Source organism: Henckelia pumila, chromosome 3, assembly GCF_033568475.1.
Source record: "Henckelia pumila isolate YLH828 chromosome 3, ASM3356847v2, whole genome shotgun sequence".
Taxonomy (NCBI): Eukaryota; Viridiplantae; Streptophyta; class Magnoliopsida; order Lamiales; family Gesneriaceae; genus Henckelia; species Henckelia pumila.
The window spans coordinates 192319314-192342598 of NC_133122.1; the positions used below are offsets into that span (position 1 = coordinate 192319314).

Genomic DNA, 23285 nt, shown 5'->3' on the forward strand with positions numbered 1-23285 from the left:
CAAAAAATTGCAGCAGCAGCAACTTCTCTCAGACGAAACATTTCTGCTCTCGGAAATCTCGAATGGCTCCCAAATCGGATAACGCCGAGGGTAAGTAACCATTTACTGATCCAATTCTTCGATTTTGCACGAAAATTTTATTGATTTTTTTCCCTTTTGTTTGCAGGAATCGTGCTCAACTTCGTAAATGAGGTGAATCTCGTGTAATTCCTTTCTAATTCTCTCGATTTATACGGTTTCTGATATTCGATTCAGGTTAAGTTTTAGCTAGTTTTTTTTTTCATTTTTGGGAATGTATGGTCCGATTTGTATTCAGAATTTATTGACTTGTTGATAGTTAGAAATGGCCTCGAGTGTTTTTCCCAAAATGAATCGGACGGTTATGAAATTTTATGCCTCGACTATTTTGCAGCAAAATAGGCCTCTGAATTCCCAAAATGTGGCTGATTCTTTGCAAAAGTTTAATCTCAAAAAAGCTGCGATACAAAAGGCGTTGGATGGACTTGCTGATGGTGGGAAAATATCATTCAAAGAGTATGGCAAGCAGAAAATATACCTTGCTCGGCAAGATCAGTTCGATATTCCAAACAATGAAGAGCTTAATCAGATGAAAGAAGAGAATGCCAAACTGCAAGAACAGCTCACCGAACAGAAGAAAGCTGTTGCTGAGGTTGAGGGAGGTATACACGTTTCCTCTATATTTTTTGTAATATGTTCAAGAAAAAAGATGAATTGCATGCTTTACAGCCCGCATTTCAGAATTATGTTCGATTGATCTGAGTGTAGTGTGAGTTCATAAATGATTCTAATAACATTCCAAGAAAAATATTCCATATATTAGACAACCTTGAGGGGAATGCAAACAAAAGGGAGGCATCAATATCTTGTGGAAAAAAGTGCATGTTGCGCTTTCGAGGTTGCCAGTAGTAAATGTTGCTATAATATTTGCTAATGTTGTCATGGGTTTTCTCATGTTCTTTGCTTTGAATTCAAGACTCTGACCAAACATGGTGTCCTGAACCCAGAGGAGGTGTCGACAGTCCGAGTGTTAATGGTCTTATCTTTTCATTTATTTATGATGGTAGAAATCAAAGTGCTGCAATCAAATTTAACAATGGAAGAGATCCAAGACAAAAAGGCCAAATTGGTAAACGAGGTACGGAATGTAAATATGAGATTAATGTGCTCTCTTGAACATCATGGACATTCCATTCATGAGCTTGTGACTTAAGGTAAATCAAATGGAGGAGAAATTGATAAAGTTGAGGCAAGGAGTGACACTAGTTAGTCCAGAAGAGCGGGAGCATGTGGAGAAAATGTATTCTGGTATGATAAATCAATGGAGAAGGCGCAGGAGGATGTTTAAAGATGTATGGGATGCAATAACTGAGAATTCCCCCAAGAATCTTAAAGAGTTCAAGGTATTGTGCTTGTACAAAACCATTGTGTCTTTTTTACTGTGTAGTCACCAACAAGATGGATCCAAAATACTTGGTGTCATCTTCTCAACCAAAATTAATCTCTCGACTCTAGAAAATGTTCGTCTCACTAGAATTATTACATTTTCAGGAGGAACTGGGAATTGAGTATGATGAAGATGTTGGTGTGAGCTTACAGTCCTATGGTGACATTAAGCAATGCGGAAAGAAACGAACCAGATGCAATTGAGTTCTTTTTTTCTGTTTTTCCAAATTCACAGAATCCTATCAGAGAATGAAAACTTTCATGCATCCCTCTCATGTAAATTTATATGAGGATTTTAGTTTTTTAAATCTGATTAAATTAACTTTTCGTTATAAAACGTTTAGAAGGATGAAATGATGATTTCGCAAATACCCCAATTAAATGACATTTTCTATTACATTTATAATATCAGAATGTATTGGATTATCTAGTCAATCGTTAGTCTTTGAGTTTATTTGAAATTATTTTTTTATTATATTAGGATGTAAAATAATTGGAGTTGGGTTTTGAGATAGTGATAATTTTATTATAGACTAAAATCCATTTTAGTTCCATATTTTGAAATGGCAACAATTAACTTATTATCTTGATAAAAATTTACAATGAGTAGCTTTATTGTACTATAAAACTCTAGGAAAATAAACTAGAAGAACTGAAGAAGAGGCCGAAAATTTTGTATCGACTAGTTTTTATGTGTATACATCAATAAAACAAATAAACAAAATCAAGTGATAAAAAGAGAAATGAAATTTTCATGGCTCAACAAATTAGTTTTTCATTCGATATATAAATTATAGTAATAGTTTTTTTAAGTTCTATGCATCAAGAATTCCAATAATAACGGTGATAACATTTATAAACTAAACCACTTGAGTAATTTAACACCAAACGTTTCTAAATGATTGTAAACATTTATTGGAACGCAGTAAATGAGTATAAGCATAAAAAAATGAAAATGTCTATATGATTCATCATAATTTTCACCCATAAAAAAAGATATTATCATTAATATTTTAAAACATTTTGTTAATTTAAAGAAAAAAATTCATTTTTAGTAATAATACATAAAAACCCATTTTATTAAATTATTATTATTAAATATAAGAATATGCAGTAACTTAACTAGAGGAATTATATTGTTACCATTATTATTATTATATAAATATAAATAATAATGGGAAAGAAAAGAAAGTGGAGCCGAGCATTTGCATATTCGCCCGAATTCCGATGCATCACTACGCAGTGCCTTTCAAAACTGTACCGCCTTCTCCTTTTCAGCACTGCCCTCGATGCTCTCTCCTCTGCGTGTGAAATGGATGTGTGAGAGTTAATTCCTGCCCAGAAAAAATCCTTCGTTGATTTGCCACTCTCTTCGTGTTTCTGTTTATGGGGTTGTGAATCCTCCAACTACTGATCTGCTTTGATTTCTTTGAAGCCACCCTTTTGATTGTTTCATGAACTAGTGAGTGACTGTTACACAGGGATGGGTCCTCTGGTTTCACTTAAATAAAGAAAGAGTTTTTTTTTGTTCTGTAAATATATTTTTTCCAATCTTCTTTCTGGAGAAAGTGGAGGTGATACATATATGATACGGGTTTTTTTTTTTTTTTTTTGCGTGAAAGGGGGTTAGGTACGGAGGTAAAGAGGTTTGGTTCAGTAATGTGATTGGTCTTTAATTTTGCGTGATTTTTTTATTCGAAGTTGCCTTTGTTCTGGGGGGAATTTGAAGCAAGATTCCTTCTTTTAATTAGTTTGTTGTTTACCTTTTGTGTGGATGAGTGGAAGTGATTAAGTCCCAAGAACTTGCTTGTTGGAGTTCATTAGAGAAAAATGGGAAATGTTTGCAGGTGAATTTTTTAAGGCAATGCAAAGTTGATAAAGTCTGTTATGAATTATTTGGTTCAATATTTCTGGAGTTAGGTTAGGTTATTTGATTTCTGGAAAGAAAGAATGGGTGGGGCAAGTTCGAAGGATCAGAGAAGTAATGCCCTGAAGTTGTGCAAAGAACGGAAAAGATTCATCAAACAAGCCATTGATTCAAGATTTGCTTTGGCTGCTGCGCACGTTTCATATATTCAATCTCTTAGAAACATTGGCGTTGCTCTTAGGAGGTATGCTGAGGCAGAAGGTTTTGTAGAGTCCTCTCTGTCAGCTAACCTTCCATCTCCCTCGCCGTCCCATCTTGGTGGGATTTCTGATTCTCCAGTGCTCAATGGAAGCCCTCTTTCACCACCTACGACTAGAATCAGCTATATGAGGTCTGGTGGAGCGAGTGCCATGACATTTAGGTTGAATCCACCTCCTAGGAATTTGTTTGTTGAGGAAGGTGAATTCTCAATGCCACCACCACCGCCACCACCACCTGATCTGGGGTCTTCCTGGGATTACTTTGAGCCTGCAGAAGAGAGCTTTAGGTTTGTGGGACAGAATGGTGTGCATCTGAACTCTGATGAGATTGGAACTTATGGAAATTTTGGTCTAAAAGATGATGATTTTGAAAGAAACAGTGCGATTGTCGATGGGCTTATCTCGTCTAAAAAGAGTGTTGGTAAGCTGACTGTGAACAGTGGAAATCCTGCTAATTCTGATAATGCTTCTAGCAGTGCCCATCAAAGAGTAGAAGTTGAAGATATGAATGACCAAGACATTGTAAATGATTTTACAAAGAATGTGGTGGGAAAGGCTTCTATGGAGCTACCAAATTTGAGAAAAGATAAATCTGGTGTAGACAAGGATATATGTGCTGAAAGGGAAGATCCTAGTGACTTTATAACTCATAGGGCAAAAGATTTTCTCTCTAGCATAAAGGACATTGATAATCGCTTCTTCAGAGCGTCTGAATCAGGTAAGGAAGTCTCAAGGATGCTGGAATCGAGCAAAATCCGTGTAGGTTATGCTGAAACCAAAGGTAGTTATTTCTTGATGGCAAAACAAAATTGCCATGAGCAATTTAGAATTTATGATTATGATTTCAACTTATTTACCTCGATTCTTGTTTAATGTCCCCCCCTTTTAAGATTCCGGTGTTGTTTTATGCCCGTAGGTACTTCGTCAGCTTTAGTTTCTTTTGGAGCAGCTTGTTGCCAAGGTGGAGCTACAAACGTGTCTGATGGTATGTATCATTTTATACACGAGAATCAAGGATTATTATCGCGAGAAATGGGACTTTCTAGTTATTGACTAAATTTTAGTTTTAATCAATGTTGAAGATTCTTTAAGATTTCATACAAGTATTAAGAAAATAGGTTCTTGATTAAATAATTAACCTGGTGCTTATTTTATACTTTATGAATGGGAGCATTGATTTAAGGTGGCAAGTACTATGCTTGAAACCCAATATATATAATGCCTTCATTTCATAAAATATCAGATCAACATGCTACAAAGATAATCACTTGGAAACGGACGACCTCATCTAGGTCATCCTCCTCAAGGAATCCACTTGCGACAATGAAGGATGATAGTGATGACAGTGGAAGTGATTTTATTGAAGAATTCTGCATGATTTCTGGGAGCCACTCTTCCACACTCGATAGAATCTATGCATGGGAGAGAAAGATGTATGATGAAGTGAAGGTACCTCTAAGTTAAACTGTTGCTCTGGTAAAAATTTATGTTCTATTTACACCACATGTGTTGTGAATTCATATATTGAAAATTGAATTTAGTCGGTCTGGATACGCCTTTTAGTTTTTCTTTCTAAATTAATTTTGGCCAGTGCTCCATTTAAATAATTTCATTCACTTCTGTTTTGTGCCCCCGAGATAACGCCATTGGAAGTAGGTGAGAATGTGCTGCGGATTTGGGGCTTAAGATTTAGGGGAATTGGGCTATTCAAGATTGGGCTTAGAAAGATAGAAGAGGGGAAAAAAGATTTAAGAGGAAGCCCATTAGTAGAAACTTTTTCTCTAGAAGCATTAGGAAGGATACATGTGGGAAGGGGGAAGGTGAAGGCGGGAAGGTTGTTATTCATTTTGGGAAATGTTCGTTGAATGTTATAGTGGTTAATGGTTTAGGCTAGGGATAGTGTGAGAATACACTTGTACAGAGGAAACTTTGGGCTTATATCACTTTATATTGCATCAAATACAAAGTATACTTTGCTATTCATCCTCTCTGTTCTGTTTCTTGTCTATATCTAACCAAATCTCATCAAAGGTGCTAACTGAATGACTTATTATAGTCTTCTTTGGGGTATAATTGCTGGAACCACGTCTGTTGAGGAGAATTACATCCTAGGAAATTTTTTTATTCTAGACATTCTGGCTCTTACAGAGTGCCAATTCACATCATATATTATTTGATCTTGTATTTTTCCTATGAAATTGGAAACTTTGATACATCTTTCTAAGCGTTAGTGGTTTACACAATTTCACCTCAAACCGGTGTGTAGTTGTTCAATTGATAGTGTGGTTTCCAAATCCGTTCCAGAAATAACTTCTGCAGCAACTTAATTTCCAAATTCAAATCAACCGGATGACTGGTCTCTCAATTGGTTAAATATCTATTTCCTTGTCAGTCATTACAGATTCGGTTTTTCCTTGCTCTTTTGTGTAAAGTCGTATTCATTTATGTTTATATACTGGAATTCCTGAGCATCATCAAGTACCTAAGATAAAGGAGTCAATGGGACCCAATCAGAGGGGAGGGGAGAGGTGAAAAAGGATACACGTATCCATATTTTCTGAAGTAGATTGTGTTTTGTGCAATAGGAATGAGGTTATACCACCAAAGAGGCTAGAACTTAACGTAGCACTGGTTCTCTCTTCTTTCGGCCGGTTCATTTTTCCTGAAAAATGAATAAGAGGAACAAAAAATCCCTGGTTATTTTTATCTGCGTAGTGATTTTTTTTTTCTATTCTGGTATTCCTTTTAAAATTTTTGTTTACCGACCTTTGAAATAATGACTCTGCTCTTGTCTAAGACGAGTTTAAGAACGTTTTAACATATGCTTGAAACACAGACATGTTTTGAATGCAATATAGCGGTAATTATCGTAAAGAGTTCCTGGTCTTTAACCAGGGAAGTGATGAAATTTTTAACTCAGCCTGTCAGCAATTAAATTTTCCGATTTTCAGGTATGCTATGATGAACACTAGCAAAGACTTGTTATTCGTTGCAGAAGTATTGTATGGTGACTCGAAGTGATTATATATATTATATTTGTCTCCTTGTTCGCAGTGTTCTGATTTCAAAATCATGTGTGACTTTGTAGGCCAGTGAATCTATACAGAATGAGTATGATCGGAAGTGTGACCAGCTTCGCCACCAATTTGCGAAGGATCACAGCACTCAAGCAATCGACAAAACTCGTGCTGTTGTGAAAGACCTGCACTCAAGAATTAGAGTGGCTCTTCATTCTGTTGATTCGATATCAAAACGGATTGAGAGAATGCGGGACGAAGAGTTGCTTCCACAGCTTCAAGAACTTATTCAAGGGTGAGAATTTTTTCTCATCTGTTCGGCTCTCGAATTATCTAATTGCTAAATGACTCCCATGTCACTCTGAATTTACCCACCAATCATGACGCTGAATTATTTGCAGACTGACTAAGCTGTGGAAAGCCATGCTTGAATGCCACCATTCCCAGTACATAACCATTTCTTTAGCATACCATGCAAAAAGCTCTGTCGCTGTTCCCCTTGGGGAGACGCAGCGGCAGATTATCAGTCAGCTCCAGGACGAAGTGGAGTATTTTGGCCTGAGTTTTACCAATTGGATCAACAGCTATACGTCATATGTAGAAGCTCTCAACAGCTGGCTGCAAAACTGCATCTTGCAACCACGGGAACGACAGAAGGGCAGAAGGGCATTCTCACCCCGCCGTTATCTAGCCCCACCTATATTCGTCCTCTGTCGTGACTGGTCAGCTGGGATCAAAACTTTACCGTCTCAAGAAGTCAGTGATGCAGTCAAAGCCTTTCTGTCCGATCTGCGGCACTCGGTGAGAATCCAAGCAGAAGAATTTCAAAAGAAAGACGGGTCAACTGATGTTCAAAATAATTTATCAGAGAGTAAAGATGAAGGGGCGACTGAATCTGATGGCCGGTCCGATATAAGCTGCATACAAGCAAGTTTGACAAAGGTTCTTGACAGGCTGACTAAATTCTCCGAGACTTCAGTGAAAATGTGCGAAGAAATTCGACAGAAATGTGACACTGCACGCAATGCATATGAAAATTATAGAGCACCACCAAGATCCTTTAGCATTTGAAAGTTGTTTAGCATTGTGTAATTTCAGAAATTTGGATTTTATCAACAACAAATGCTCGACAATAGAACCAATGGTCGTGCCTAATTGTGTAGTGAGAGCATCGCCTGGAGTTCTTGAATCTTTTATTTTTGCAGGCCAGAGTTTTGGTTAACCTGAAGTAATTCCTTGATTTTATGATTCAGTGTTTTTTTTTTCGAGGGGTTACAATGTAATCAATTACTAATTACTAATGTACTAAAAATATTTGATTGGTTCTAATTTTTTTATTTTTATTTTATCGCAAGCATTGTGCTATAAAGCGATTGGTCATCCACCAGTTGGCGCCTAGATGCAAAGGTGTTTTTTTTAGCTTAAATAAACATCTAATTTTTTTTGTGCATCTTGATATTTCTTCAATAATTCTTCGAATTCAAATTCAAATTCAAAACCCATCACATATTTGAACTGTCATTGTAATTAAAACCGAATAAATTGAATATTATTTTCGCTTCTTTATATCGTTTGAACGACGTATTTTAGAAAAGTCATCATAATTAAAACCGAATAAATTGAATACTCTTTGCACTCCATCACGCAGCTAGCATGAAGAGTTTGCATGTAAGTGAGCATTGGCTATTTGAATCTTGCTCACAACAATTTGATGGAAAAGTAGTGAGGGTATATTACTATATTTAGAATTATTTTGTTTATATGTATTCTATCTCTATCTCTACTAATGAAATATACATGTAACATGTTCAACACACACTGGTACATACTACATACCCATGTAAAACAAGAATAAATGAATTCAGTTGGAGCATAATACCACACCAGGTATTCTCCATTCTCCGAAAAGAAAGTATTTTGTGGTTGAGAATGAATCTGGAAAAATCAGAACACCATCCAAATAACTCAGTGATGGAATAAAGTGGAAAAGAATTATTCTTGCATCAGTAAACACTGAACATAGACGTTCGAAGAGTATCCTTTACTCACACCAAACATGTTAACTGATACTTTCCACCATCAGACCAATCTTTCGAAATAGAAAAGATAGTTTAGGTAACAGGAATGATCTGATCTATGATCTACAAAGAGTAACCATCAGCATTCAAACCCCGTGCAGCCGTGCAAGCAATGCAGAGCTACTGCTTCGAAGATCATTCGATAAAGACTTACATCAACCAAGAGTTCATTGTGTAACCGAAGATGATATAGTTCTCCGAACAAAGTAGCCTTAAACTCCCTTGCGAGTAATTCTCGTCACTGACTTGATCTCAGTGTGGCTTGCTGAAATCATATGAATAAACCTTAGACCTTAATAAGTGCAAATCATAATCACATGTAATGCAACTAATCAGAACATTATGAATGGCAATCAACAGCTTAAAAGAACTTGGAATGTAATTTGAAGTTGACAATAGCTAGCAGTCATTAAGTGAGTATACTTGAAAGCATTAACTTTGGTCACCATTAAGCAGAATTACACTAGCCCCATTAAATGATTTCTACAACTACTTTTTTTTCAAGATATGAAACTGTGGCCAACCAAGCAAGGGACTGGAGTGGACTCCTGCTTAACTGGGAAAAAAAATATAAGTCATCTTCATCCCACACATGTGGGAACATGGATCCGCTCCCATGTGAATGTGGGATATATATAATTGAAGATATATCTTGTAGGTTATGTGGTTAATCCCCTTGTATAAATCGCGGCATAACTCAAGATAAATCATGCAGGTTTTAGAAACAAAAGAATTACATCAAAGAAATCAAACATGGTTACTCTAATGCGCTCTTACGTTACATGGTATAAACACGTAAATCATACATAGAAGAAAGATTTAGGAACTTGCCCTTTGTCTCGTAAAATTGATGCAGTTGAATGCACAAACCATGCTTGAATTCAAGATAACACTTCATTTTTTATTATAAGCCAAAAATCTTTTGAGAACTCCCGTGATGTGAGTTTTCACATATCTACTGAATTTTTCATCATATATTTCAAATACCATAAATATAGTATTTCTTCAAACTGAAATTGTTTGAGCAACTCTAGCACACAGAAAATTATGGTTTAATAGATGCAAGCTAAGCTTGAGATTTGGCCCACCTTTTAATCTACCTTGTAACTTTTGCCAAAAGTCTCAATCCGAGGAAGAGCCAGGACACCCAAGAATGACTTTACGTGACTGTATAGTACCTTAGGCTTCTCCATTTTAATAGCATGTCCCGTATTTTCCAAAACCACTAGTTGTGCATTGTGTTCCAAATGTCTGCAATACCCAAAAGAATAATTTTCTGTGAAACTATTTGTGATCGAGGCTAGCAGATCAAGCAAAAAACGATTAAACAACATCGCAAAAGAACTACCTTTTTAGTCTATGAGCCAACTCTATAGGAAAGATCTGGTCAAGTTCTCCCCAAATAATCAGCGTGGGCTACATCACGAGGAAATATACTATAAAAGAAGGCATACAAATGAGGAGAGAACAACAGAGGCCGCAAACTACAACAGTTAAAAAGATATACCTGGGTAATTATAGGCAAGTCGGAAAGCTTTCTATCCTTGTATAATGCATAGATCAACTCTTTCCTTTCTTCTAAATTTTCCGTATACATCACCTATGGATGATTTATGGTAATCCAAGAAAGTGTTAGCTGATGCGATCGAACATACAAAGAATGGTTCATAAAATGCAGGTTAAACACAGAGAAATGCAATTCATAAACACTACTGGATCTGGAGCCATTCCCGCTCTACAACTTATGTCCAATAAGAGAGCTGAAGGCCAAAAACTAATCTATTGAGTCATATATGCTCTCAATTTCAAATAATCACTCCAATCTTGTCAACCAATTACATTCATTTTGGACAACTTTCATGCAACCACCAAGGTCACACACAGTATCTAGCCTATAAACTGATCCAGGTTGTCCTTTACTCTTAAAGAGGGACCTGGTAATCAAGGGCAGTACTAGAGTCCGACGAAATTAAAAGAGTAATCTTTCGTCGAAACTTTATGCTTCACTGGATGATTTCTTGTGGAATGAATGATTGCAGCACAACATAAAAAGGAAGTCACAACTCACAGCAGCTAGCTTTAATAACTGGAAGGATCAGCAGTCAACTACATTTCGATACAGTTTTTCACAGCAAACAAATTTCAAGAAACAATAGCTGGCATTCACTAACTAATCAACAAATCCAATCCCAGAGAATCATATCATATTCTTACCTCAATAAAATCCGAAAGAAAGAAAGAAGGCACATTCTTGATTGGCTTGTAAAAAGAGAGCTTCAACAACTCCCTCATCTTCTCCGGAGTCTGAGCCAGCAAAATACTTATAGCCTCATCAACACTCTTAACTTTGAACAAACCTTCTTCCATGTCCTTCTCCTCCATGCAAACCCCAGCACAGCCAATCACCAACCTCTCCACTGCCTCCGGGAACTGCGCCGCCATGCTGTAGGCCACAAATCCACCGTAGCTCAGCCCCACCACCCGCATCTTTCCCACACCGTGCTTCTCCATTACCCTCATCACGCACTGAGCTTGGAAGGATTCGCTCCTCTCCGGCCTGGAAGTGTAAGATTCCCCGAAAAACAGCAAGTCCGGCACGTAAACATTGAACCTGGAGGAAAGCGGCGACACGAAGTCGTTCCACTGCCACATGGCGTTGGCGCCAATCCCATGGATGAGGAGCAGAGTGGGCTTGTTGGGCTTGTGGGATTTGGGCCCCCAGCAATGCATGACGGTGCCGTCTCCGAGGTCGGTGGTGGTGGACTTGAGGCCGGCGCTGGAGAAGAAGTATCTTAAACACATGTCCCTTAAGGCCGTGAAGCTGAAACACGCCGCCATGATCAATGGAGGATTTCGGATTTATCCACGAAGGTATCTATGAACGCTTCGGTGATTTCTTGATTGAAAGCACAGATTATTTTTTCGCCGGAGAAGTGGCTAGCTGGTGAGTCGTGTGCTGGTGTAAGTGTTTGAATTAATTTATATATGACTCCCTGCCCAGTCTGTACATATATACATACACAAATATGTTTCTATATACGCATATATCTCATGTATATATAAAAATACGGTTGATGCTATATTTACACAGAGGATTATACGTTGAGATATACATTGAAATTGAAATTATAAAAATATTTTTAATGTATTTTGGAAATAATTTTTTCAAATAAAATAAAAGGATAATTTTGTAATTTCATGTGTAATGTATAACTTACTATGTAATTCAATATGTATACGTAGCATCTCTCTAAAAATATATGCACACAACATACCGTAGAAATACACTTGTTTTAGTATTCCATCTTTGCATTTGATTTGATTGGCCAAAACCTAAGTAAAAAGGCCTTGTGATCTCCACCACTAATTCGGGTTAGTCTACATTACAACCCGAGTGTTTCTCTATATATTTTTGGTCTAATTTAAGTATTTAACTCAATTATGTATTTTCTTGCCCCTTTTATCACAAAATTGCACATTTAGTTTTATTTAAAATTACACATTTTTTATATTATATTCTATTTTATAAGTAATAAGAAATAATTTGGTTAAAATTTTTACATATACACATGCATGGTTTTATTGTAGCACATTAGTAGAAAAGGATGTTGGCTAACTTTTAAAAAAACATCCAATTTCAACTAAAAAAAAATTAATTTACTTTATCCTTGTTTTTTAAGCAAAATATTATACATTCATCATAAACTATTTTTTTAATAATTAATGGTTACACACTTGGAAATGGTTAGAATTAAACAGACGTTTTAAACTTTTAGATCAGGTAAACGATGTCGCATGAGGATTAATGAGATGTTACTATGTCATTGGAACTATGGTGCAAGTGGAACATTGTAGATATTTACAATATTTTTTATGAGTAAAATTGCAATTATTAGCATATAAACTAGTGATTAAATGAAAAATTGATACACAGAAAAGGTATACTTATCGGTTAGATTTCCGTCGATTTCCGATGAAACAATATCAGTTGTCTTTTATCATAAAATTTCAAATATAGTTTTTTATCGAAAATATTATATTTCAGACGTAAAAACAATATGAGTTAAATTTAGAACTATAAATAGTTTTTAATACATTAGGTATAGATATTACATATATTATATTTTTCAAAAAAAAAAAAAGAAATTAAAGGATAGATAGTAAATATATAAATAATTTTAAATAACAACTTTAAAGAAGCATTAAAGGTTTTTGGCGAGGTGGGATCAAATCAAATGACCACGCCACACTTTTTTCTATAAAAACTCACATGGCTAAAAAAATTTTTAATGTTTGGATCTATTCCTAACCTATACGTGAAATGTTGTGACTGGTGAGGGGATAATATATTAATCCCGTCATTTGTTTATATTATATTATATTATATTATATTATTCCACGAATTAAATATATCGAAGCAATAATGTGACTTGTGAAAGGATACTATAGTCATCGGAGTACGGCAATGGCTCATAGGTACCGTTTTGTTCACATTATTATTAATATATGTATAAATTATCTCATCTTATTTCACGTTTTTTTTATCATATTATTTATCCATATATTAATTATTTATTTTACATAAATCAAATCATTAATTATTTATCTCACATCAATCAAATTATTAAATTTAAATTACTATATTACCCCTTATAAATAATATAATTTTTATTTTATTTATTATTAAAAAGACAAAATAATTATTTAACATTTTTATATAAAATTTAATCAATCAAATCAAATAAACTATAATCTATCAATCAAATATTCAAATCCAATACTATTTTAACTATCATTTCTTATTTCTTATTTATTACATTATACTACTTATCTATAGATTATTTATATCGTACCTCAAACCAAACGGTGCATTAAATTATGTTGTATTGCAAACTTAATTTTTTATAATTTGTTTGGACTGGGTTATTATTATTATGATTAGTATAATAATAATAATTATTATTATTATAGAGAATTTAATAAAAATTCACTTATAAAAATTCTAAGAAATAATAATTCCAAAGGTGTCATTATTGTGGTCAATGAGACCCGATTCCTCGAAAACGAGGAATAGATTTAGGACATTAGTGCTCATATAGTCATATGTATATGTATGTAACAACATAAAAACAAGTAGACTAATGTTTACAAAATAAAACATTGATAATTTGCGGCTCAAATGACACTAAGATTTCATGAGACTGATATCAAGTTCTCGAAACAATTCCTCACCAAAGTGAAAACATTGAAATGTATAAAAATAAATAAATGATAAAATTTACTATTATCCTATCCTTGGAGAGAATCAGATGTTTGAATTTTGTTTTGTTTAGTATCATTTTGAAATGTAAAGTATAATTTGCTAAGACGATGAAGTGACACTAAACATTTTTTTTCATGATTATGTTTGTTTGATAAATGAGGTATGCTATGATTATGATTTGTCCATATAAATTGACAAATTAGTGCACGCCATATATGTATACAATCAAGTATGATTAAAACTGAGTTTTTTTTTTTTTTACAAGTACATCGTATATCAAATTATATCAAATTCGTATATCAAATTATATCAAATTGTAACACTAAAGAATGAAATTGTTCGCACAATAAGTATGCATAAATCTGGGTTTTTTTTGGTACAAGTACATCGGATATCAAATTTTATCAAATTGTAAAACTAAAAAATGAAATTGTCCGCACAACCGACGGGACGTGCTTAGCAAAAAAAGTAACTAAATCACAACCGACGAAACTTGAACATGAACTCGAGACTCTCAAGCAAAAAAAGTAACTAAATCAACCTAAATAAATTAAGAAATTAATCTCAATCAACGGAAATTAAACCTAAATAAATTAAAAAGAATCTAGTTGTCAGGGCTCAGTCTAGGCCTAGTGGCCAAGACCTCATTGGCTGCATAAATCTGGTTATTTACCCTTTATTGGTAGTTTTTAAGGCAATTGGCTTGAATATAGATCTGTTTTTGAAATCTTCTAGTTGCAATGTAAAGGATCGTCCACTTACACTGAACAAAACATTTCCTGTTTTCAATTCCTTTCTGCTTTTCTTTGTTGGTGCCATTTGCCCCTTCGAATTTGGATAGTTTCTTGCATCTTTAAGAGTCGTTTTCTGGATGCTCATGCCTATATATGAAGCAAGGCGTTGTGATTCAGAGACGACTCAAAGGTGGTTTTTTTGTTGTCTGTAAGTTGATATGGTGATATTGGTGATGGACCTGATTATTGAAGTTTTATCCATGTTTATGTAGAGGAATTTCTACTTGGATTTTTTGATTTTGGGCGAAGGGGATTTGCGGGAAGGTGAACTAGTATACGGCTTTTAGTTGTTTTCTGTTTTCTCATAACTGCATGCTCTTTTTTTTTTTTTTTTACATATTGTTTGTGCATTCTTTAACAGAGGCCACCACTTCGGTCATTCTTTGTGTTCATCTTGCTATGTATTTTGCGAGGATAGATAATTTATTTACAATTTCAGTTCAACCACATAGCAGTAATTGTTTCATGGTTTAGATTTTTCCTTTCCTAGATGTCTTTTTCTCTGTTGGATATGAAAAATTGTCGTTTCGATGACAGCCACAACAATAACAAGATGATGGAACGATAATAGTGAGAATCCAAGCAGAAGAATTTCAAAAGAAAGATGGGGCAACTGATACTCAAAATGATTTATCGGAGAGTAAAGATGAAGGGGCGACTGAAGCTGACGGCCAATCCAATGTAAGCTGCATTCAAGCAAGTTTGACAAAGGTTCTTGGCAGGCTGACTAAATTCTCCGAGACTTCAGTGAAAATGTGCGAAGAAAATCGACAGAAATGTGACGCAGCTCGCAATGCATATGAAAATTATAGAGCACCTCCAAGATCCTTCAGCATTTGAGAGTTGTTTAGCATTGTAAAAACGTTTTTATAAAATAGTTGTCCAAAAACATATTTATTCTTAAAACAACGTTTAAAACATTTATAAATACCACACTAGGTATTCTCCATTCTCCGGAAAGAATGTATTTTGTGGTTGAGAATGAATCTGGAAAAATCAGAACAACATTCAAATTCCCCAAAGACGGAATAAAGTGGAAAAAAATTATTCTTGCATCAGTAACCACTGAACACAAACCGTTCGAAGAGTATCCTTTACTCGCATCAAACATGTTAAATGATACTTTCCACCATCAGATCAATCTTTCGAAATAGAAAAGATAGTTTAGGTAACAGAAATGATCTGATCTATGTTCTACAGAAAATAACCATCAGCATTCAAACCACGTGCAGCCGTGCAAGCAATGCAATTCAGAGCTGTTGTTTTGAAGATCATTCGATATAGATTTACATCAACCAAGAGTTTATTGTTTCATCGAAGTTGAAATAGTTTTCCAAACAAAGTAGCCTTTAACTCCCTGGTGAGTAATTCTCACCACGGACTTGATCTCAGTATGGCTTACTAAAAGCATATGGCTTAACCTCAGACCTTAGTAAATGCACATCATAATCACATGTAATGAACAAATCAGCACTTTATGAATGGCAATCAACAGTTTAAAAGAACTTGGAATGTAATTTGAAGTTAACAATAGCAGTAATTAAGAGAGAATACATGAAAGCGTTAACATCGGTCACCAAACTAAGCAGAATTTATACTAGCCCCGTCAAATGAAGTTTGATTTTCATCCCACTCGTGTGGGATCATGGATCCGCCACCCATGTGAATGTTAGATATATATATAATTGAAGATATAGTATGTAGGCTATGGGATAATCCCCGTGTATGAAGCGCGGGATATAAGATAAATCCTATAGGTTTTAGAAACAAAAGAATTACATCAAAGAAATCAAACATGGCTAATGCCCTCTTACATTACATGGTATGAACACTGAATCAAACATAGAAGAAAGATTCAGGAATCTTGCCCTTGATCTCGTACAATTGATGCACACTTGCTCATCAGACAATTATAAGGTTTACAAAAGCGACTGTATGTATATACTATGCTTGAATTCAAGATAACACTTCATTTTGATTATAAGCCAAAAATCTTTTGAGAACACCCGCGATGTGAGTTTTCACATATCTCTTGAATTTTTCGTCATATATTTCAAATACCGTAAATATAGTATTTCTTGAAGCTGAAATTGCTTGAGCATCTCTTGCACACAGACAAATATGTTTTAATAGATGCAAGCTAAGCTTGAGATTTTGCCGACCTTTAATCTTCTTTGCAACTTTTGCCAACACTCTCAACCCGAGGAAGGGCCGGAACACCCAAGAATGACTTTATGTGACTGTATAGTGCCTTAGGCTTCTCCATATTAATAGCATGTCCCGCATTCTGCAAAACCACTAGTTGTGCATTGTGTTCCAAATGTCTGCAATACCCGAAAGAATAACTTTATGTTAAACTTTTTTGTGATCGAGGCTATCAGATCAAGCAAGAAATCATTAAACAACTCACATAAGAACTACCTTGTTAATCTATGAGCCAATTCTATAGGAAAGATCTGGTCATGTTCTCCCCAAATAATCAATGTGGGCTACATCAAAAGACAATGTACTACAAATAAGGAGAGAATAACAGAGGAGGGAAACTACAACGGTTAAAAGATATACCTGGGTAATTTTAGGCAGGTCAGAAAGTTTTCTATCCTTGTGTAATGCATAGATCAACTCTTTTCTTTCTTGTAAATTTTCCGTACACATCACCTATGGATGATTTAGGAGAAATCCAAGAAAGTGTAAGCTTAGGCAATTGAACATACAAAGAATGGTTCATAATATGCAGGATAAACACAAAGAAATGCACTTTATAAGCACTACTGGATCTGGAACCATTCCCACTACCCTACAACTTATATCCAATAAGAGAGCTGAAAGCCAAAAACTAATCAACTGAGTGGAATATGCTCTCAGTTTCAAATAATCACTCCAAATTCTTGTCAACCAATTACATTCACTTCGGACAATTTTCATGCAACCACCAAGTCACACACATTATCTAGCCTATAACCTGATCCAGGTAGTCCTTCACTCTTATAGAGGGAACTGGTAATCAAGGGAAGTACTAGAGACCGACGAAAAGAGTAATCTTTGGTCGAAACTTTATGCTTCACTCGATGATTTCTTGTGGAATGAATGATTGCAGCACAACATAAAAAGGAAATCACAACTCACAGCAGCTAGCATTACTGACTAGGTACAGTTTCACTGTAAACAAATTTCAAGAAACAACAGCTGGTATTCTTTCACTAACGAATCAACAAATCCAATCCCAGAGAATCATATCATATTCTTACCTCAATAAAATCCGAAAGAAAGCAAGAAGGCACATTCTTGAATGGCTTGTAAAAAGAGAGCTTCAACAACTCCCTCATCTTCTCCGGAGTCTGAGCCAGCAAAATACTTATAGCCTCATCAACACTCTTGACTCTGAACAAACCTTCCTCCACGTCCTTCTCCTCCAAGCAAACCCCAGCACAGCCAATCACCAACCTCTCCACCGCCTCCGGGAACTGCGCCGCCATGCTGTAGGCCACAAATCCACCGTAGCTCAGCCCCACCACCCGCATCCTGCCCACACCGAGCTTCTCCATAACCCTCATCACGCACTGAGCTTGGAAGGACTCGCTCCTCTCCGGCCTGGAAGTGTAAGATTCCCCGAAAAACAGCAAGTCCGGCACGTAAACATTGAACTTGGAGGAAAGCGGCGACACGAAGTCGTTCCACTGCCACATGGCGTTGGCGCCAATCCCATGGATGAGGAGCAGAGTGGGCTTGTTGGGCTTGTGGGATTTGGGCCCCCAGCAACGCATGACGGTGCCGTCTCCGAGGTCGGTGGCGGTCGACTTGAGGCCGGCGCTGGAGAATGAGTATCTAAAACACATGTCCCTCGAGGCCGTGAAGCTGAAACACACCGCCATTAAGGTTGTCGGAGTATCTAGGATCGATTCAGAGAATTCTTGATCGGAAAAACAGATTCTTTTTCTTCAGAAGTGAGAGAAAAAAAAAGTTGCCGGAAAAGTGACTGGGTGTGTGTGTGCGTGTCTCATTTAATTTATCTAGTACTCCAATAGGAATTGACTCTCTGTCTCTGCCCATCCCAGTCTGTACATAAATACATACACACGCAGATGTACCTATATATCGCATATAAAACGTGTATGTATAAATGTATGCATACCGTATAAATACACTTGTTTTGGTATTTTGATTGGATTGGCTAAAAACCTAAGAAAAAAGAAGTTGTGGTCTCCACAAATTCAATGCCCTCATTGTTGAACCATTTTTCTTTCTCTTTTTGAGCTGCCATTACTGCTGGAGACTTTTTGATACATCAACTATTTGGTTAAATAACACGTTGCTATACGAATTTTTATAATATATAGTATTAGCTAAATAGTCACGGTATGTGTATAACATAATAAATAAAAATCACGTAGATAAAAAAAAAATAGAGTAAAAAAAATGATAAACAGTTCATTTAAATTTCAAATTTGATATAAGAAATAATTCTATCGGACACGAAATAATATAATTTTTTTTACATATTAGATAGTATCATTTTGATTTTAACATCTTTGTCATTTATGAATAGAAATAAATAAGTATTATTAGATTTGTAATTTGATGTTGATTTAACATTGATTATCAAATCGATTACTATAGACACATCTAACTTTATATAGTATAGAGATAATTATTCCTAACTTTCGATGAGAGTTTAATTTGAAATTTTGTGATAAAAGAGAAAACAGATACTGTAGTTAAATTTAATCGAAAATTGGTTGGAATGCAATCAATATGTATCAATCTTTGTTGTACCAATTTGTCTGTAATGAGTAGTTTATATGCTAATTGCATTTTACTCATAAAAAATGTTCTAAAAATAATTATTAATATGAAAACTAGAGTAACAATGAGATCATTTCATTCAATTTTGTGAGATAGATTTCCAATTCAACTGATGAAAAATATTTTTTTTTTATGTCAAAATTTTTCACATCAAAAATATATATCGAGTCGTCCTGTTTCATGGATATAAATTCGTGAGATCATGTTACAAAAGATCTATTTTATTTTTTTCATGTTTTAAGTTATTAATCATGTTTAACCATTAATTTTAAGTTTGAGTAAGTTTTTTGTAAAACGGTCTTACGGATTTTTATTTCTGAGACGAGTCGATCATGTCTATCGATACTCATTAAAATTGGAGGTCCAACCTAAGCCCAAAGCTTCAAGTCCGGAGTGAACCTGGAACCCAGCAAAAAATATTAGAAAGAGGCCGGGAGGGTGTCCCAACGTAGCCCCTCCGACGCTCAAATCAGAGTTAGAAGATAAATAAATAAAGAGGAGAGCTTGGGCGCCCCTTCGAAAGTAAAGTAATGAGTTGCAAATGAAGTGAGCAAATCCGATATTTATAAGAAAGAAAGTAGGAGACCACGCATATTGCGTAGGGGACCATGTGAATGAGATTCACACGCTTGTTCATCTGAGACTTACCTTTTCGGGGCGGTTCAAAGTGTGACCTCGCCCTTGAGGCGAGGCTGAAGCTAAGGGCTCACCCACATCAGGTATGTTCTACCCTAGCTACTCTCTTCCGCCAGCATAATCATCAACTCCTAGGGACCTTGGCTCATCATTGGCTTAATTCCCAACTCACAAGCTCATCATCTCTAACTCCTTAGCACACCTCTTAGCTCATCTTCACCTTTGTCATCTCCCTTGGTTACATCTCCAACTCCAATATGCTTCGCCTTCACCACCTTCCCTCATGAGCCGATTTCATCACTTAGAGCTATACCCTAGACTTAGTCCTTGGTTTGTGGGCCTCCATTGGACTCAAACATATGATGGACCCACTCGTTGGGTATCATCTATAGTTATAATAAAAAAAACTAATAATTTTTATGTCAAAAAGTAGTATTTTTTTAAATAAAATATTTTTCTCACAAAATTAACATTCGAGACTGTGTCACGGATTTTTTGTGTAGTTTTATATCCTGTATTTATTATTCTTATTTAAAAAAATCTTATAGATAGATAATTTTATTGAATAATCGGGGGATTGTGAATAGAGGTGGGGTCGTTCAATTCTTAAAATGGTTCAACCAATTTCCGGTGTGGTTGGGCAGAATTTGACAGCATAGTTTGCCGGGGGTTGCAACCACAGGCACTTTAGCTTCTTCAATGGACATATTTATAACGAATATTGGTTTATATTCTCTATGTCTCAATTATATAGATCTAGTTTTTTCACACGGATTAATAAAAAATAATTAGGAAAATAAAATTTGTACAAACATCATATTTTATGTATTCAAGAAATGATTGCACAATTTTCATGATATAGTTTGAAAGTGTAAAAAATGAATCAAAAATGTCAAACCGATACGAATCGACCCGAAAAATATCGAGTTAGGGTTGAGAGTTTTTTTGTTCGGGTCAAATTGGATTGAGAACTAACCCAAAAACTTATACGGATTAGCGTCAATCTGGATTGATCCGAACAATTTTATTATTATCATTATTATTATTAATATAAAATTAAAAAATATTTGCGCTTTTTTATATGTTGTATGTTTTCGTGTTGACCCGAACATTTTTATTATTATTGTTTTTTTATATAAAATTAAGAAAAATTTGCATTTTTTATATGTTGTATGTTTGAAAAAAATTTATTGTATATTGATATAATAGATTTTCGTCATTTAATGTTTATTTTGTACAATTTTGATTTTTTAATTTTTTTATAGTAACTATACTTTAAATTTCTATAACTAGACTTTCAAATTTAAATTATATATAAGCTTGGATTTTTTTATTATGTGATTAAAATTTAAATTAAATATTACTATTATTATTGTGTTTTTGAATTTTTATTTAATTATTTTTTAAAAAATAAATAAATAAATAATAAAATCGGGTTTGAGTTGGCCATTTTCGGGTTGGTTCAAGTTCGGGTTGATAAATTTTTAAATAATATTTTTGCCAACACGACCCATCCGAATTGACACCCCTATGTAGTTAATATGAATATATTAGTAAAGGAGTGCACAATTTTTTTTACTAAATATAATATATGTTTATATATTTGAGACAAACAAAAAAATTGAGCCGTATGGAGTATTTGATAAGCATAAATTATTGGGAAATTAATTATTTTTTTATTTTATACTCCCTCTGTCCCATATATATTGTCCTTTTTTCTTTTTCACACATATTAAAAAAAATTATTGGAAAAGTAAAATTTATATAGATTTCCTATTTTATCTCTATTTAATGTATTAAAATATAGTTGCACAATTTTTAAAGTGTAGTTAATATGGGTATATTAGTAAAGAAGTGTAAAAAAATATGGTATATAACTATATATTTGGGACAAACAAAAAAGAAAACGTAGACAATATAATTGGGACAGAGGGAATATGTATTTAAATTTGCATTTTAATGCGATGAACAAGAAACTATCTCATGCACCTATGAGGGTTTTGGTGCAAAGACCTGGAAACTATCCCACCTATAATTAAAGTTGGGTGATGCTATGTGTACACGAAGGGTTACACGTTGGGTTACACGTTGCACTTGAAATTACATAAATATCTTTAATGTATTTTGGAAAGATTTTTTTCAAATCAATTAGAGGGATAATTTTGTAATTTCATGTATAGTGTGTAACCCAATGTGTAAATCAATATATACATCTAGCATTTCCCATTAAAGTTTCGAAATTTGAATTATCTTTTATTGATAATCATATCATCCAAAAAATGGGCAAATGAAATTTTATTTTATTTTTCTATATTTTGGTAAAAGCAATTGTTTTTCATATAATATAATTTAAATAAGGCCAAGTTTCTCGTTAGATGATCACATCGATATTTATTTAAGGGACCCATCTAACATCGATATTTATTTAAGGGACGGGTCGACCAAATCTATATGTAAAATGAAAAGAAATATTTTTCGCAAAAAAAATAATATCTCTTTATATGTGAAGTAGGAGATCTGTCTTACAAAATAAGCTTGTGAGACATTCTTACAAGAGTTTTTATGTTTAAATAAAATATTGAATCAATTCTCAACTCATTATTATAATTATTAAAATAATAACAGACATAAATATTTTATTATAATATAATACATATAGGGTCCAAACATAATACATATAGGGTCCGTTTGGAGTGAGAGATAAGATAAATAATATAGAGATAAGTAATATATTGTAATAAAAAATAAATAAAAAAGATAATTAATATAAGATTTGATTTGATTAATAGATTATGGTTTGTTTGATTTGATTGGTTATATTTTATATAAAAATAGTAAATTACCATTTTATCATTTTAATAATTAATAAAATATAAATAATATTATTTATAAAGGATAATATAGTAATTTAAATTTAATGATTTGATTGATGTAATATAAATAATTAATGATTTTATTGATGTGATATAAATAATTGAAAGATGGATAAATAATATACCAAAAAAAACATGAGACTAGATAAAATTATTAACGCATAGATTAGTAATCCATAACATCAAACACACCCATATAGTTTAAAGTATACATGGTTTTAACTTGTAAT

The 23285-nt window shown here is 34.2% G+C and overlaps 4 protein-coding genes and 1 long non-coding RNA gene across 7 annotated transcripts; 3 read left to right on the forward strand and 2 right to left on the reverse strand.

Annotated features, from left to right (window-relative positions):
* LOC140893204 (homologous-pairing protein 2 homolog) lies at positions 1-1750 on the forward strand. The gene is made up of 6 exons (XM_073302268.1): positions 1-90; positions 167-192; positions 413-680; positions 1086-1156; positions 1233-1421; positions 1570-1750. Exons 1-6 carry the CDS (start codon positions 63-65, stop codon positions 1666-1668), a joined length of 681 nt encoding a protein of 226 aa, XP_073158369.1. The 5' UTR covers positions 1-62; the 3' UTR covers positions 1669-1750.
* A 918-nt stretch (positions 1751-2668) lies between these two features.
* Positions 2669-7901, forward strand: LOC140889130 (uncharacterized). The gene is made up of 5 exons (XM_073296839.1): positions 2669-4372; positions 4508-4576; positions 4835-5040; positions 6680-6903; positions 7010-7901. The coding sequence occupies exons 1-5, from the start codon at positions 3415-3417 to the stop codon at positions 7677-7679; spliced, it is 2127 nt and encodes a 708-aa protein (XP_073152940.1). The 5' UTR covers positions 2669-3414; the 3' UTR covers positions 7680-7901.
* Positions 7902-8770: 869 nt separating this feature from the next.
* Positions 8771-11624, reverse strand: LOC140886978 (uncharacterized). 2 transcript variants are annotated; one of them, XM_073293949.1, is made up of 5 exons: positions 10901-11624; positions 10194-10286; positions 10035-10102; positions 9775-9937; positions 8771-8951 (listed from the first exon to the last, which is right to left on the reverse strand). In XM_073293949.1, the coding sequence occupies exons 1-4, from the start codon at positions 11522-11524 to the stop codon at positions 9778-9780; spliced, it is 945 nt and encodes a 314-aa protein (XP_073150050.1). In that variant the 5' UTR covers positions 11525-11624; the 3' UTR covers positions 8771-8951; positions 9775-9777. The 2 variants fall into 2 exon arrangements, with proteins under 2 accessions (XP_073150050.1, XP_073150049.1); XM_073293948.1 differs by lacking the exon at positions 8771-8951 and having other exon boundaries at positions 9765-9937.
* Positions 11625-14591: 2967 nt separating this feature from the next.
* LOC140893575 (uncharacterized) lies at positions 14592-15634 on the forward strand. The gene is made up of 2 exons (XR_012153205.1): positions 14592-14891; positions 15281-15634. It is a non-coding gene; the product is annotated as an uncharacterized lncRNA (long non-coding RNA).
* Positions 15635-16481: 847 nt separating this feature from the next.
* On the reverse strand, positions 16482-18768 carry LOC140887908 (uncharacterized). Of its 2 annotated transcripts, XM_073295501.1 has the most exons (4): positions 17992-18766; positions 17309-17401; positions 17165-17232; positions 16482-17067 (listed from the first exon to the last, which is right to left on the reverse strand). In XM_073295501.1, exons 1-4 carry the CDS (start codon positions 18613-18615, stop codon positions 16908-16910), a joined length of 945 nt encoding a protein of 314 aa, XP_073151602.1. In that variant the 5' UTR covers positions 18616-18766; the 3' UTR covers positions 16482-16907. The 2 variants fall into 2 exon arrangements, with proteins under 2 accessions (XP_073151602.1, XP_073151603.1); XM_073295502.1 differs by lacking the exon at positions 17165-17232 and having other exon boundaries at positions 17992-18768.
* Between the last annotated feature and the right edge of the window lie 4517 nt (positions 18769-23285).

Bases quoted from the DNA above. Each gene is read 5' to 3' on its own strand.
- LOC140889130 (XM_073296839.1), top strand. From the start codon at position 3,415: ATGGGTGGGGCAAGTTCGAAGGATCAGAGAAGTAATGCCCTGAAGTTG. The intron at 5,041-6,679 runs GTACCTCTAAGT...GTGACTTTGTAG, and splicing joins AGATGTATGATGAAGTGAAG to GCCAGTGAATCTATACAGAA. The intron at 6,904-7,009 runs GTGAGAATTTTT...AATTATTTGCAG, and splicing joins CTTCAAGAACTTATTCAAGG to ACTGACTAAGCTGTGGAAAG.
- LOC140893204 (XM_073302268.1), top strand. From the start codon at position 63: ATGGCTCCCAAATCGGATAACGCCGAGG. The intron at 91-166 runs GTAAGTAACCAT...TTTTGTTTGCAG, and splicing joins CAAATCGGATAACGCCGAGG to GAATCGTGCTCAACTTCGTA. The intron at 681-1,085 runs GTATACACGTTT...TTATGATGGTAG, and splicing joins TGTTGCTGAGGTTGAGGGAG to AAATCAAAGTGCTGCAATCA.
- LOC140887908 (XM_073295501.1), bottom strand. From the start codon at position 18,615: ATGGCGGTGTGTTTCAGCTTCACGGCCTCGAGGGACATGTGTTTTAGA. The intron at 17,402-17,991 runs GTAAGAATATGA...AATCATCCATAG, and splicing joins TTCTTTCGGATTTTATTGAG to GTGATGTGTACGGAAAATTT. The intron at 17,233-17,308 runs GTATATCTTTTA...CTTTTGATGTAG, and splicing joins ACCTGCCTAAAATTACCCAG to CCCACATTGATTATTTGGGG.
- LOC140886978 (XM_073293949.1), bottom strand. From the start codon at position 11,524: ATGGCGGCGTGTTTCAGCTTCACGGCCTTAAGGGACATGTGTTTAAGA. The intron at 10,287-10,900 runs GTAAGAATATGA...AATCATCCATAG, and splicing joins TTCTTTCGGATTTTATTGAG to GTGATGTATACGGAAAATTT. The intron at 9,938-10,034 runs GTAGTTCTTTTG...TGGGTATTGCAG, and splicing joins TTGGCTCATAGACTAAAAAG to ACATTTGGAACACAATGCAC.